We start from the raw sequence: 16163 nt of genomic DNA on the forward strand, positions 1-16163 counted from the left end.
GTAGAAGGAACCATAACCTAAGAGAGTCTGTGTACTGGTCCAGTAAGCGCTTCCGCTGTGCCACCAGCAACAGCTTTCTTTGCAGAGCATTAATTAAGTCCAGTGCAGAGATTCTTGTTGCAGTACAAGCTTCAAAGTCTCAGCAGCAAAAAAAACGACACAGGGAAACCTGTCTTTCCAAAGACAGGTTTATTGCAGAAAGATAACAGAAACACCTCCGGAGCTTTCACACATTTTGCTTCACGTCCAGCACGCCCCAACAGGCAGAGAAAACAAACACTCTTTATATACTGAGCAACTTAACAACTTAACGAGCTTGACTACTTAAAGTCACATGACATTGCTAATTTGCCAGCGTCTTAGGTTTCACACCCTAACAATGCTGAATTCCCTTCTCAGTCAGGAAAGCTTCAAACTGCTGAGAAGTGAATTCCCCGCCCCAATCAGTAAAGAGACAACCGATACGTTTACTGTGAACATTCTCCAACCAAGCACAGAATGCCTTGAACTTTGGAAACGCTTGCGATTTCTGCTCGAGCATAAACACATGAATGTACCTGGAAAAAGAATCAATTAGAACCATGAAGTACCTTGCTCCACCCAAAGAGGGCGCAAGTGGACCAACCAGGTCTGCGTGGACTAGCTGGTAGGGTTTGGAAGCCTGCCTGCTAGACTCCTTGCCTTTTGGAGCAACCTTCACCTTGTTCTCTGCACAAGATACATATTTCATGTTCAAACCCTCAACCAACTCAGGCATCTTGGCCAGCGCCTGCCAAGACATGTGACAAAATCTTCTGTGTGCTTCATGAATGCATCCTGCATGAAGAATTTTGTTAGTTTGTGCAACACAACAAGAATCAACATTTGACACAGCAACAGCACCATTGTCATCATAGGTTATGCAGAACAAACCATCTATAAACTTTGCATGCAAAATGTCCTCTTTGCCTTTCCTGATGACACAGACGCTCTTCTTGAAGGAAATCTCAAAGCCACGCCCAGTCAGCTGCGGGACACTGAGCAAATTGTCTGCAGCACCTGGAACATAAAGTACATCTTTGATGGTTGTATGCAGACTTGCCAGTTTCACAGTCCCTTCTCCTGCAATTCGTAACGTCTTTCCGTCAGCCAGGTGGATCTCACCATCTTGAGGTTTGAAGGAGAGAAACAGATGCTTATCTTTTGCCAGATGGCGGGTGCATCCAGAATCTACAATAAATCTGGCCTTGGCCTTTGGAGCAGCTTTTGCAGCAAGCAAAACCTTGTCTTCCACCGGCGTGGGCTTTTCCTGCTTGCCCTCCTGCTCCTGGCCATCAGACTTGCCTTTAGCCTTTGGTGAAGCTGTGCCAGCAAACAAAGCCTTGTTTTTCACTGGCGTGGGCTCTTCACCCCCCTTCTGCTTCGGGCCATCTGCTGGCTTCTGTCTCTGTTTACCTCTGGCCTTCCGGCCTCTGCAAAGGCGATGACCTTGGTTCTCATGAGAAACAGAGCTCTCAGCTTTTTTTTTATATATATATAAATATTTTATTCGTTTTTGCATAAAAGACAACAAAGCAAAACAAAAGCAACAAACAATACACCAAAAACATACAGAATTACACAAACATGTTGTTGTTGTTTAGTCGTTCAGTCGTGTCCGACTCTTCGTGACCCCATGGACCAGAGCACGCCAGGCACTCCTGTCTTCCACTGCCTCCCGCAGTTTGGTCAGGTTCATGTTTGTAGCTTCGAGAACACTGTCTAACCATCTCATCCTCTGTCGTCCCCTTCTCCTTGTGCCCTCCATCTTTCCCAACATCAGGGTCTTTTCCAGTGAGTCTTCTCTTCTCATGAGGTGGCCAAAGTATTGGAGCCTCAGCTTCAGGATCTGTCCTTCCAGTGAGCACTCAGGGCTGATTTCCTTAAGAATGGATGCGTTTGATCTTCTTGCAGTCCATGGGACTCTCAAGAGTCTCCTCCAGCACCATAATTCAAAAGCGTCAATTCTTCGGCGATCAGCCTTCTTTATAGTCCAGCTCTCACTTCCATACATCACTACTGGGAAAACCATAGCTTTTACTATACGGACCTTTGTTGGCAAGGTGATGTCTCTACTTTTTAAAATGCTGTCTAGGTTTGTCATTGCTTTCCTCCCAAGAAGCAGGCGTCTCTTAATTTCGTGGCTGCTGTCACCATCTGCAGTGATCATGGAGCCCAAGAAAGTAAAATCTCTCACTGCCTCCATTTCCTCCCCTTCTATTTGCCAGGAGGTGATGGGACCAGTGGCCATGATCTTTGTTTTTTTGATGTTGAGCTTCAGACCATATTTTGCGCTCTCCTCTTTCACCCTCAATAAAAGGTTTTTTAAATCCTCCTCACTTTCTGCCATCAAGGTTGTGTCATCTGCATATCTGAGGTTGTTGATATTTCTTCCAGCAATCTTAATTCCGGCTAGGGATTCATCCAGCCCAGCCTTTCGCATGATGAATTCTGCATATAAGTTAAATAAGCAGGGAGACAAAATACAGCCTTGTCGTACTCCTTTCCCAATTTTGAACCAATCAGTTGTTCCATATCCAGTTCTAACTGTAGCTTTTTGTCCCACATAGAGATTTCTCAGGAGACAGATGAGGTGATCAGGCACTCCCATTTCTTTAAGAACTTGCCATAGTTTGCTGTGGTCGACACAGTCAAAGGCTTTTGCATAGTCAATGAAGCAGAAGTAGATGTCTTTCTGGAACTCTCTAGCTTTCTCCATAATCCAGCGCATGTTTGCAATTTGGTCTCTGGTTCCTCTGCCTCTTCTAAATCCAGCTTGCACTTCTGGGAGTTCTCGGTCCACATACTGCTTGAGTCTTCCTTGAATAATTTTAAGCATAACCTTGCTAGCGTGTGAAATGAGTGCAATTGTGCGGTAGTTGGAGCATTCTTTAGCACTGCCCTTCTTTGGGATTGGGATGTAGACTGACCTTCTCCAATCCTCTGGCCACTGCTGAGTTTTCCAAACTTGCTGGCATATTGAGTGTAGCACCTTAACAGCATCATCTTTTAAAATTTTAAATATTTCAGCTGGAATACCATCACTTCCACTGGCCTTGTTATTTGCAATGCTTTCTAAGGCCCATTTGACTTCACTCTCCAGGATGTCTGGCTCAAGGTCAGCAACCCCACTACCTGGGGTGTACGAGACATCCATATCTTTCTGGTATAATTCCTCTGTGTATTCTTGCCACCTCTTCTTGATGTCTTCTGCTTCTGTTAGGTCCTTACCACTTTTGTCCTTTATTATGGTAATCTTTGAACGAAATGTTCCTTTCATATCTCCAATTTTCTTGAACAGATCTCTGGTTCTTCCCATTCTGTTGTTTTCCTCTATTTCTTTGCATTGCTCATTTAGGAAGGCCTTCTTGTCTCTCCTTGCTATTTTTTGGAATTCTGCATTCAATTTCCTGTATCTTTCTCTGTCTCCCTCGGATTTTGCTTGCCTTCTCTCCCCCGCTATTTGTAAGGCCTCATTGGACAGCCACTTTGCTTTCTTGCATTTCCTTTTCATTGGGATGGTTTTCGTTGCTGCCTCCTGTATAATGTTTCGAGCCTCCATCCATAGTTCTTCAGGTACTCTGTCCAGCAAATCTAAATCCTTAAACCTGTTCCTCACTTCCACTGTGTATTCATAAGGGATTTGGTTTAGATTGTATCTTACCGGCCCAGTGGTTTTTCCTACTTTCTTGAGTTTAAGCTTGAATTTTGCTATAAGAAGCTGATGATCTGAGCCACAGTCAGCTCCAGGTCTTGTTTTTGCTGACTGTATAGAGCTTCTCCATCTTTGGCTGCAGAGAATATAATCAATCTGATTTCGATGCTGCCCATCTGGTGATGTCCATGTGTAGAGTCGTCTCTTGTGTTGTTGGAAAAGAGTGTTTGTGATGACCAGCTTGTTCTCTTGACAGAACTCTATTAGCCTTTGCCCTGCTTCGTTTTGAATTCCAAGACCAAATTTGCCAGTTGTTCCTTTTATCTCTTGATTCCCTACTTTAGCATTCCAATCCCCTATAATGAAAAGAACATCCTTCTTTGGTGTCACTTCTATAAGGTGTTGTAAGTCTTCATAGAATTGGTCAATTTCAGTTTCTTCAGCACCAGTAGTTGGTGCATAAACTTGGATTATTGTTATGTTAAAAGGTCTGCCTTGGATTCGTATCGAGATCATTCTATCATTTTTGAGATTGCATCCCAGTACAGCTTTCGCCACTCTTTTGTTGACTATGAGGGCCACTCCATTTCTTTTGCGGGTTTCTTGCCCACAGTAGTAGATATGATGGTCATCCGAACTAAATTCGCCCATTCCCGTCCATTTTAGTTCACTGATGCCCAGGATGTCAATATTTATTCTTGCCATCTCATTTTTGACCACATCCAACTTACCAAGGTTCATGGTTCTTACATTCCAGGTTCCTATGCAATATTTTTCTTTACAGCATTGGACTTTCCTTTCGCTTCCATGCATATCCGCAACTGAGCGTCCTTTCGGCTTTGGCCCAGCCGCTTCATCAGCTCTGGATCTACTTGTACTTGTCCTCCGCTCTTCCCCAGTAGCATGTTGGACGCCTTCCGACCTGAGGGGCTCATCTTCCAGCGTCATATCTTTTATATGCCTGTTGTCTTTGTCCATGGAGTTTTCTTGGCAGGGATACTGGAGTGGCTTGCCGGTTCCTGCTCCAGGTGGATCACGTTTGGTCAAAACTCTCCACTATGACCTGTTCATCATGGGTGCCCTGCTCGGCATAGTTCATAGCTTCTCTGAGTTCTTCAAGCCCCTTCGCCACGGCAAGGCAGTGATCCATGAAGGGGTACACAAACATAACATACTACAAACAACAGAAATAAAAACAATCTTATCTTCATATTGATCTTGCATTAACTTGTTTCTCTGACTTCCCCGAGTCTCCCTTCCCTGTGTTCCAATTCATACAATTAACCAACAAATCCCTTCCCTCTGTCATAATTAACCTCCTTTCTGATTTGAATGTCTTAATATAGCTTATTCAATGCTTAGAACTTAGAATGTTGGGTCTTCTGATCCTTAAAATTTTACTCCAATAACCTTATACATTCAATCTGATGTTATTTTAACATTCATTAATCTTGTAGTGTTTCTGTAAATAGTCTTTAAATTTCTTCCAATCTTCCTCCACCGTCTCTTCACCCTGGTCTCTGATTCTGCCAGTCATTTCTGCGGATTCCATATAGTCCATGACTTTCATCTGCCATTCCTCCAGCGTGGGTAATTCTTGTGTCTTCCAATACTTTGCAATAAGTATTCTTGCTGCTGTTGTGGCGTACATAAAAAATATCCTGTCTTTCATACGTACCTCTTGGTTGACCATGCCCAGGAGAAAGGCCTCCAGTTTCTTCGGGAATGTGTACTTAAATACTTTCTTCAGTTCATTATAGATCATCTCCCAAAAGGTCTTAATCCTTGGGCATGTCCACCAGAGATGAAAAAAGGTACCTTCAGTTTCTTTACATTTCCAACATTTATTATCGGGCATATGATAAATTTTTGCTAGTTTGACTGGTGTTATGTACCATCTGTATATCATTTTCATAATATTTTCTCTTAGGGCATTACATGCCGTAAACTTTAGCCCAGTGGTCCATAACCGTTCCCAGTCGGCTAGCATTATGTTGTGACCCACATCTTGTGCCCATTTAATCATTACTGATTTCACTTCCTCATCCTATGTATTCCATTTCAGCAGCAGATTATACATTCTTGACAATATCTTAGTTTTGGGTTCTAGCAATTCTGTTTCCAATTTTGATTTTTCCACCTGGAAGCCAATTTTTCTATCCAATTTATATGCCTCCATTATCTGATGATAGTGGTGCCAATCACGGACTTTACTTTTTAATTTGTCAAAACTCTGCAGTTTCAATTTATCTCCATCTTGTTCTAGTATCTCCCAATATTTTGGCCAATTGGCCTCCATATTGAGTTTTTTGACTGCTTTTGCTTCCATCGGAGATAACCACCTTGGAGTCTTGTTTGAGAAACAGAGCTCTCAGCTGCCGACTCCTTGGCTCCCCCTTGAGGCTGGAATGCTGCCTGGGATGACATCACAGTCAGCTTCCCCTGCAGCTTGCAACCGGTGCCCTCGGCATCCCTGCATTCACTCGCATTCTGGGAAACAGCCAGGACCTCCGATGCAGTCAAACTCTGGGCTGGGATGACTGGCAGATGAGCTACCTTCAAAGCATTCCACATCTGACGTGCTGTGGTGTTGCCAGCCAGCGTTTTAATTTCCTCCAGAGAGACGGATAAGACTATTACGTCTATGGCCTTTGAATCTTGGGCCCTCCATCTATCTGTCAGAGGAACTGGAGGGGCTTCACACACAGTATGCCACACTCCAAACTGTCGCAACAAACTCTCACACCACACAGCCCAGGTCTCATAATTGTGGCCATTTAGCTTTGGTGGACACGGAGCAGCTTCTGAGGATTTGTAAAAGATCCATCTCAGCTATTCACTTGAGCCGTGAGCCCTTTTCACTTCAGAAACCTCTTATCTTGGCAGCTCATAAATCTCGAAGCTCTGCTTGGCTTGACTCCCAGGCCAATTAAGCCAGCCGGACATCAAAGTCTCTTGCCGGCAACAGAAAAGCCTTATTTGCTTTCGCTTTTCCCACATACCTCAACGCAGTCTTTCGCAGCCTTACTCTCCTGCAAGTGCCATGAATCTGGGCCCGAAACCTGTGGTTCTAAACCTGCGTTTAGAACCAGAATTGCATTTGCATAGAAACTGTTTCTCAGGCGGCTAGTCCTGGCCTTTATAACCCTGTACCTTCTTCCAGAAGGCAGAAGCTGAAAGTGATCATTTCCGGGGTGCATACTATCCTGCACTATCTCTGCCGCTCTCTTATGGCACCTGGCAGCATAGATTTGATCTAAGGTGGGAAGAGTGCACCCAATTATTCTCTCTGCAGTCTTTACAACCCTGGATAGCATTGTTTTTCCCCTGACCGTGCAGCTCCCAAACCACACACACAGACCATAAATTAGTACGCTCTCCACAGTGCAATGGTAAAATGCCATCAACAGGTCCTTTGAGAGAGTGTTTTTCCGGAGGATTTTCAGAAAATATAACCTCTGCTGTGCTCTCTTCACCAGGTCTTTGCTGTTCTCTCCCCAGGTTAGGTCGTCTTTCAACTCCATTACCAGAAATCGAAACACTGAGACCTTTTCCACGACTTCCCCTCAATAATAAGTGGCTGAGTATTCAGTTTACATTTCCTAAAGTCCACAATGATCTCTTTTGTTTTCTTTAAGTTAAGGAGCAAGTTGTTTTTCCTGCACCACTCCCCCAACTGCTCAACTTCCTTCCTATAGGCCGCCTCCCCCTCTCCAGCCATGATTAAACCAACCACTGTTGTATCATCTGCAAACTTAATGATCCTATTACTGGGGTATTTGGGGGCACAGTCAGCTGTATAGAGCGTATATAAAAGTGGGCTCAACACGCACCCCTGTGGCGTCCCCGTATTTGTGATGAGATCCGCAGAGACGTGGGAACCCAACCTGACCCTTTGGGAACGGTTTGATAGAAAGTCTAATATCCACCTGCACAAACATGGTGGAAGTCCCAGGTCTAATAATTTGGGCACCAATCTATGCGGAAGAATAGTATTAAATGCAGAACTAAAGTCTACAAATAACAGTCTCGCATAGTTCCCTTGCTTCTCCAAATGAGTCAGGACAGCATGTAAAGCCATTGCCACAGCATCCTCTGTGGATCTCTTTGCCTTGTACGCAAACTGGTAAGGGTCAAGTCCCACTGGCAGACAAGATAAGATGCGCTTCCTCACCAGTTTTTCGAAACATTTCATTATAATGGGTGTCAACGCCACAGGGCGAAAATCATTCAGACTGTTTATCTTTGATGTTTTTGGCAGGGGTATAATGGTAGCGGATTTCAGACAGGGTGGAACAGTGGCTTGGGCCAGAGACTGGTTAAAAATCTTCGTAAAGATTCCTGCCAGTTGGTCCGAACAATCTCTTAGCACCCTGCCAGCCACCCCATCCAGGCCCATAGCCTTCCTCGTGTTTACCTCCTTTAATATTCGCCTCACTTCTCCCTCTTCCACCCTGGCAGCATTTCCTGTAGGTAGTGATGCCAATAGCTCTGGCATCCCTGTTGGAGTCACTGTTGGTGTCACCTCAAATCGGGCAAAGAAGGTATTCAACTTTCCCACCAAGGAAGCAGTACTCTCTACCACTGATGAATTCCTTGATTTATAACCAGTCAGATGTTGGACTCCCTGCCACATTTGTCTAGTATCATGATTTCTCAGATGGTCCTCAATTTTTCCTCTGTACTCCGCTTTTGCTTTCCTGATACCCCTCTTCAAGTTCGCTCTTTCTATACCATACAATACCCGGTCCCCAGTTCTAAAAGCAGAGTTTCTGGCCTTCAATAATCTCCTAACCTCTCCCGTCATCCACGGCTTCCTATTCGGATACAACTTAACATACTTTTCTCTGGTGACATTTGCTGTGCAGAATCTAATATAATCCAGAACCATTGATGTATAAATTTCTAGATCTTGATGGTCGAACATATTCCAGTTGGTCTCCTGGAAACAGTCCTGCAGTTGCTGAGAGGCTCCCTCAGGCCACACTGTAACCATCCGTGTTTGTATCTGGCCTTGTTTCCTGAGGGGTGTGTATACTGGTGTCAGAAGCAGGGACACATGATCTGAACCACCGAGGTGCGCCAAGGTCTTGACCTCGACAGTGACATGCTTGTAAAGGCAAGTTGATAAAGATGTCTCATGTGGCAATAGGCCAGGAGGAGGCTATGTGCTAAAAGCACCTTTGCTTCTAGTTCTGGCCACATTCATCACTTTCCCACTTCTCCTCCACCTCACCCAACTCACATGCAGGGCCATGAGACGATGCACTGACTATACTGCTTAAGGCTGCACATTTGGAAAAATACTCATCTATGTTAAAAAGAAGCAGAAAATAGTTGCCCAGAAGCAGACAGGAAAGGTAGGATATAAATGTAGTAAATTAAAATAGAAATCAGTATAGAACGGGCCAGGCTAGATGCTCTCTTACTGATGTGTGTAGTTTCTATCTGCGGGGAGATTTATACTGATTTGTACTCATAGCCCTACTGAGAGCAGAGCCATTGAAATTAATGGATGACTCAGATCCATCAATTTCAACAGGTCTACTCTCAGTAAAAATTACCTAGCTAGTTTCTCTTATTCATTGTAATAACAGTAGCAACTATAAGAGGTGAAACACCTCTGTAAACACAGAGTGTGGGAGATAATAATATATAACAAATATATACAGTATATAAAACAAAGAAGTAGAATAGAAGTATAACCAACCCAACCCAACCCAGTCACCATTCCCCCTCCCCTCTTTCTTTCTTTCTTTCTTTCTTTCTTCTTAATTGTTTAAACCAGTGATGGCCAAACTTGGCCCTCCAGCTGTTTTGGGACTACAACTCCCATCATCCCTAGCCAACAGGACCAATGGTCAGGGATGATGGGAACTGTAGTCCCCAAACAGCTGGAGGGCCAAGTTTGGCCATCACTGGTTTAAACCAATTCATGAACCAAGAACCTGTACATGGACCACTAATAATGAAACATATGTTGTAGATACTTTCCCACATTTATTATGCTATTTTTGTGATATACAAATGGCATGAGAAAACTTGGTGTACTTGTTTGCATAACATTTTTCTTGTTTATAAAACCCTTAAAAAAAAAGTCTACATCATGATAGCTGTTTCATAACATTCAACCTGGAGATATATTGCTAATCATGTGGGGGAAACCATGAAACTGATTGTCGCTTTGCTCACATTTCCCACAAATTGTATGGCTTTGCTGGCTTAGCTCTCTCCTGCCTCCTACAGGGGGCAGCAAAGCACAAGAGCAGGCGCTCATAAATGCAGGCAGAATGATTGGGAACGATCCTCAAAGCAGACACCATATTTTTTGTTTTATAGCTAGGCTAGGGGCACCAGGCTGGTAGGTTATGTTGTTTAAGCCTCTTTCCTTCCCTCCTCTCTCTCTGTGTGAGAATGCATGCACCTGTCTGTGGCACCCTTGTCAGAGCTGGCTTCCTCTCCCTATTAACATACCTCTCCCTTGGTAATTGTCAGGAAAGAATCATCTGCTGTGAGCTGCTCTGATCAAATCAATTAGGAAATCCCTTTCACCCTCATTCCACCTTCCCACCCTGCCTCTGACAACTTTGTGAAGGGAGTGGAGAAGCTGGTTAGGCTTAAAAACAAATAAAAAACCCACAGATCTGCTGCCAACTCCTGCTTCACAAACCAGGTTGCATGGCGAATGTTTGCCTAAGTAAGATACAGAGCCGCTCCCACCAGAACTACCCACCTAAGCTTAGGCAGCCGCTTGTGAGGTGGTGGTGGTTGTTTTGGAAGAAAAAGGGGGGTATGTGAGGTGGGGGTGTCGTGGGGGGGGCTGTGGTTTGTGTGGTTTGTGGTTTACTTAAATAATGCTTAAATTGGTTGAAAACAGGTTCCTTCCGGTGGAGCGCGATCTCGCTGCAAGCGGGGATTTTGCCGAGAGGCGAATCCCGGGCTATTTCGGAGGAACAGGGGGTGCTACAGGGCGCAGTAGCCCCCCAAAATCACCTCTGGTGGGAGTCCAGAAGGTCAGGTTCCCGGCGGTACCAGAAGCGGTTCGCCCGGCCGTCAGGTAGCTTCTTAGAAGCGAAGAGAACGGCGGAGCGGATCAGCGGGTCGAGGGACGCCATTATCTACCTCCGAATAGCGAAGCCCCGAGCTTGCTGAGGAAGCGCTTCGCTCTCAAGACATCGAAACCCGGCACCAAATTTAGAAGGGATAATTCTGGATTAAAAAAGGAAGTCCCGGGGAGTGAAGAAACCTCTCCCGAGTTCAGCCGGCTGCCGAAATCGGCGGAGACGCAGCACCATTGGCAGAGCGACAACAAAGGAAAGTGAGTCACTGGCGTTATTGTTTCCTTTCCCCCATAAGATACTTTTAAGCTATTAAGTGGCCTGTTTGAAGCAACGTCTCAAGCACAATTAAAATAAGGGGGAGACAGAAGATAAAATTTGATGTAAAAGGAGGCTTTCTGTCAAACTGAGGGTTTTTATTTAAGTAGAGGTGCTTCCTTACTTTCACTTTTGAGAAGAACAATAGATTGCGGAATGGAAGAGAAGCCCTCGACGCCATTTCTAACTATCGCGTGTTTTCTACAACTTAATCAAAGAAGTTAAAAACTAAAATATATCTGGAACTGGAAGTTGGGATCGCTATTGATATACAATTCTTCTATATTGGTTTTTTTTCCCCGCATTCCTTTTTTTTGGAGGAACTAATATAGCCCGAGAAACTTTGAAGGAAAATTTTTGATTCTTGAACTACGTCACACTTTAAGCTACCCCCCCTGGCGGCGGAGAAGGAAATTACAATTTATTTTTCTGTTTCTAGCCACAAACTCATTTGACATAACTTTTGGAATTCTCCCTTTATTGGAGAGGGATAAGGACGGTGGATGGCTTTCTGTGTTATGGGACCGATTTGATTTGATTTCTCTGCTTTTGTCTTCAATTGGAACTGAATTGGGATTGTAACTGTACTAGGATTGGGCCCCGGAACTTAAAAATAATATAATTTCAACAACCCCAAAAGTGGATTAGCCTGAGTGGAGGCAAGAAGAGGATGATCTATTTAAAATGGATTAGCCTGATTGGAGGCAAGAAGAGGAGCGAATATCAATGAACTATTGAGGAACTAAAATAATTCTAATTTGTGTTTTGTTAAATATTGAAGTTGGAAATTAAGAAGGGGAAAAAGGGAGGTTGGTGGGAATATTTGAAAATAAGGAAAGGGGCGTGAAACTATTGAGGCAAAATGTCTAATTTGGGAAAGAAAGGGGCGGAGGGGACACCATCAGACAGAAAGGGGTCTAAACAGGAAACAGAGTTTAGGCAGAGATTTTAAAAATGTTTGCTGAAATTAAGCAGAGTGAGAAAAATTTGGAAACAAAATTAGAGCAAGTGGATAATAAAATTGGAAAAATGGACAAAAAAATTGACGAAACAGTAAATGAATTGAAAGGGCAATTGAAGGAGGTGGTGAAAAGAACACAATCACTAGAAGAGGGAATGAAGAAGACAAGATCAGAGATGAAGGATGTCAGAAAGGAGGAAGAGAAAATGAAAATGGAGATGAGAGAGTTAAGCAAAGCGCAGGAAGATATGAAGGATTTAATAGCTATGAATGAACTCAGACAGAGAGAAGTGAATTTAAGACTTAGAGCGGTACCAGAGGCACAGGGAGAAAATATTAAAGACAAGCTGATTACAGAATTGGCACAGTGGTTAGAGATACCTGAGGAAGAGATGGCAAAAACAGTGCAAAGCGCATTCAGAATGAGAGTAAAATCAACAAAAGCAAGGAGATTCACGGGAGACTGCCTGATTACATTTAAAGATAGAGAAATGAGGAACACAATTTTGCAGAAGAACAGAGAAAAGAGATTGAGTATAAATGGGAACTATATAATTATATTTAAAGATGTTCCGATCAGACTACTTAAACGAAGAGACCCCTACAAACCTTTGGTGCAAACATTGAAGAAAAACAAGATTGATTTTAGATGGGAGTTCCCGGAAGGGATAGCGTTTGCATACAGAGGCAAAAGACATAGATTGACAAGTCCAGAAGAGATGGGGAAATTCTTGAGAAAATATAAGGAATTAAAATCGGAGAAAGAAGAAGACAAAGGAACTGACGGAGGAGCATCAGGCGGATCAGAGGAAGAGGAAGAAGAAGAAAAGGAGAATAAGACAGACGAAGAAGAAGACGAGGAAGAAGAAGAAGCTAAATTATAAAATTATTTAATCAAAATTATTAAAATTAAAATTCGGAAGATATGGCGCTGAAAATTTGGAATTGGAACATTAATGGAATGAACGATAAAAAAAAGAGAAACAGAATTGAACAATTTTTAAAGAAGAAACATCTAGACATAATTTGTTTACAAGAAACACATGTGGCAAGAAGACAGAAAAGGATACTGATCAACAAAAGATTGGGAAACGAATTTATATCTTCAGATAAACAAAAGAAAAGAGGAGTGGTCATCTATATAAACAACAAAATCGAAGCCCAACAAATATTCAAAGATGAAGACGGAAGGATAATTGCGGTTAGAATCAAATGGCAAGGAGAAAATTTAATTATAGTCGGGATCTATGCACCTAATGGAAATAAGACTGAGTTCTACAAAACTTTGGAAGAAAAATTATTTGAATACATGGATCAGAAAATAATAATAATGGGAGATATGAATGGAGTGGTCTCATTGGAGATGGATAGACTCAGAGATGGAGTAAGCAAAGAAGGGAAACTACCGAAATCCTTTTTTGCAATGATAAAGAATCTCAATCTGATAGACATTTGGAGACTTAGACACCCATTGGATAAACAGTTCACATATTATTCGGAACCGAACCAGTCAATGTCTAGAATAGACCAAATTTGGATTTCAACGGAACTCACTCCAAGAACCCAACATATAGAAATTCAAGCGAAGGTAATTTCAGACCATAATCCAATAAAATTTGAATTGAAAGGATACGAGGAAAGAACCTTCAGATGGAGGATGAATGACTATCTATTGGATGATCAGGAAGTGGTAGAAAAAGCTCAGAAAAAAATGATAGAATATTTTGTAGACAATTGTAACAAAGGCACAAAAATAAATGTGGTATGGGACGCAAGCAAAGCTGTAATGAGAGGTTTCTTTATCCAACAGAATTCAATCAAGAATAAAAACAGGGAAAAAGGGAAAAAAGAAATCTTAAAACAAATAATGGACAATGAACAAAAGTTAATTAAGCACCCCAACAACCAAAAAGTAAAAGAAAATGTCAAAATATTACAAAGCCAATTTGCAATGATAATAAACAAAGAGGTTGAGTGGAATATTAAAAGACTGAGACAAAACAATTTTGAACATTCGAACAAATCTGGAAAATGGTTGGCCTGGCAAATTAAAAAAAGGAAAGAGCAAAGTACAATAAATAAAATTACGGTTGAAGGTGAAGAGATAGTCAACCCGAAAGAGATAAGAAAAGGGTTCCTGGATTATTACAGAGGATTTTATAAGAAGAAAGAAAGAAAGAATTTGAGAAAAATAGAGAGATATCTAAAAGAGAAAAAGGTGCAAAAGATCCCGACTGAGAAAAAACAGTGGCTAAATACCCCAATAGAAATCGAGGAAGTAGAAGAAGCTATTAAAAATCTGAAAAGGGGAAAAGCTCCGGGCCCAGATGGATTCACCGCAGGATATTACAAAGAAATGAAATCTATTGTGCTAACACTGTTGAAGGAAAGGGTTTTCTTGTGTGTGAGATTCTTTGTGGCTAATTAGCTGCTCTCCCTGTACAAAGGTCAGAGGGGGCAGGGTTTCTGTTGAGGCAGGTGATTAGCCTAGCGGCGCGCGCAGTTTGATCCATCTTTTAGATTTAGGGGAGCTAGTCTCAAACGTTTGTTGGGGGAGACCTAGGTTTTTTGGGGGGGAGTTATTAGTCCTGTCTTCACACTTTTTATGATGCAGGACCGCTGTAGCCACCCCCAACGACACGTTCTCAAGATGGAGGGGGAGGGAACAGCTGCAGTCGCCTGCAGTTCCTGCGCAATGCTTGCCATCTTGCCAAAGGTTGCAGGCAGCTTTACATGCAGCAATTGCATGTTGATTGCCCTCCTAAAAGACAAAGTCCAGCAACTGGAGGAACGTGTAGCTACACTCCAAAGAATTAGAGAGCTGGAGCTCTTCTTGGAAGCAGCAGAGCACACCGTCTCCACCAAGGAGGAGACAGGAGACTCCCCTGGGAAGGAGGCTAGTTCACCAACACAGGAGCCCGATATGTGGAGAAACGTGACTCAAAGAAGTAGGAGGCCCAGGGTTCGCTCTGATTGTTTAGAAATACACAATCGCTTTCAGGTCCTCTCCCCTAGCATGGAAGACGAAGAGCAGACTCCATTTGAGGATCTCTCCCTCATTACAGTCGATCAGGTATATGAAGATGAACAGCAAAGTCAGTCCTCAGAGAATGTGCAGGCGACCTTGGAACGGACCGCTCACGGAAGAACCCCGACCAAACCTAAGAGGAGGCGTGTAGTGGTGATAGGGGATTCCCTACTGAGGGGAACAGAAGCAGTGATCTGTGGGCCTGACAAGATGTCTCGGGAAGTGTGCTGTCTCCCCGGGGCTAAGATCCAAGATGTAACTGAACGACTGCCAGGAATCATAAAACCCACTGACAAATACCCCTTCCTCTTGGTTCATGTGGGAACCAATGACACTGCAAGCAATAGCCTCCAGAAGATCAAAAGAGACTACGAGGCTCTGGGCAGGAAATTGAAGCAATTAAATGCACAAATCGTCATCTCATCTGTCCTCCCAGTTGAACGACGTGGCCCAGGGAGAGAGGGGAAAATAATGGAAGTAAACAGCTGGCTTCGCAAATGGTGTAAACAGGAACGGTTTGGATTCTTAGATCACGGACTGCAGTTTCTTGAAGATGGACTTCTGGCAAGCGATGGGCTGCACCTCACAACGGTTGGGAGGAATGTTTTTGCCAAAAAACTCAGAAACCTCATCAGGAGGGCTTTAAACTGACTAATGTGGGGGAGGGAGACAGTGCTCCTGAAGGTAGGAGTCTATCAATTGATGAAGATGATTATCCAAATGTCATAGACCAAATGGAGCAAACAGCAAGCAGACCTAGTGGTGGGAGGAAAGAATCCTTAAATAAGAGACACGGGGGAATGACTAATGGACTTCAATGTCTGTACACTAATGCACAAAGCATGGGAAATAAACAAGATGAGCTTGAGCTCTTGGTACAGCAAACTAAATATGACATAACAGGCATCACTGAAACCTGGTGGGATAAGTCCCACGATTGGAATGTAAAAATGGAGGGATACAATCTATTTCAGAGAAACAGACCAGACAAGAAAGGAGGAGGAGTGGCGTTATATGTCAGGGATGTGTATACCTGTGAAGAGATCCAAGATTTAGAACCTCAAAGCCAAAGTGAGAGCATTTGGGTCAAAATTAAGGGAGAGAAGAATAACAGTGACCTCATTG

General features: G+C 43.1%; 1 protein-coding gene across 1 annotated transcript in view; it reads right to left on the reverse strand.

The window, feature by feature from the left end:
- Nucleotides 1-467: 467 nt before the first annotated feature.
- Nucleotides 468-16163, reverse strand: part of LOC310668786 (uncharacterized protein) — a gene marked incomplete at its 3' end in the record, with an annotated part of 379093 nt that continues 363397 nt past the window's right edge. The window contains exons 2-3 of the mRNA XM_083422115.1: nt 682-1467; nt 468-481 (exon numbers count right to left, since the gene is read on the reverse strand). Coding sequence (XP_083278241.1) covers nt 468-481; nt 682-1467 — 800 coding nt within the window. The remainder of the gene's footprint in view (nt 482-681; nt 1468-16163) is intronic.

This window comes from Podarcis tiliguerta, assembly GCF_965153285.1.
Source record: "Podarcis tiliguerta genome assembly, chromosome: W".
Classification (NCBI taxonomy): Eukaryota; Metazoa; Chordata; class Lepidosauria; order Squamata; family Lacertidae; genus Podarcis; species Podarcis tiliguerta.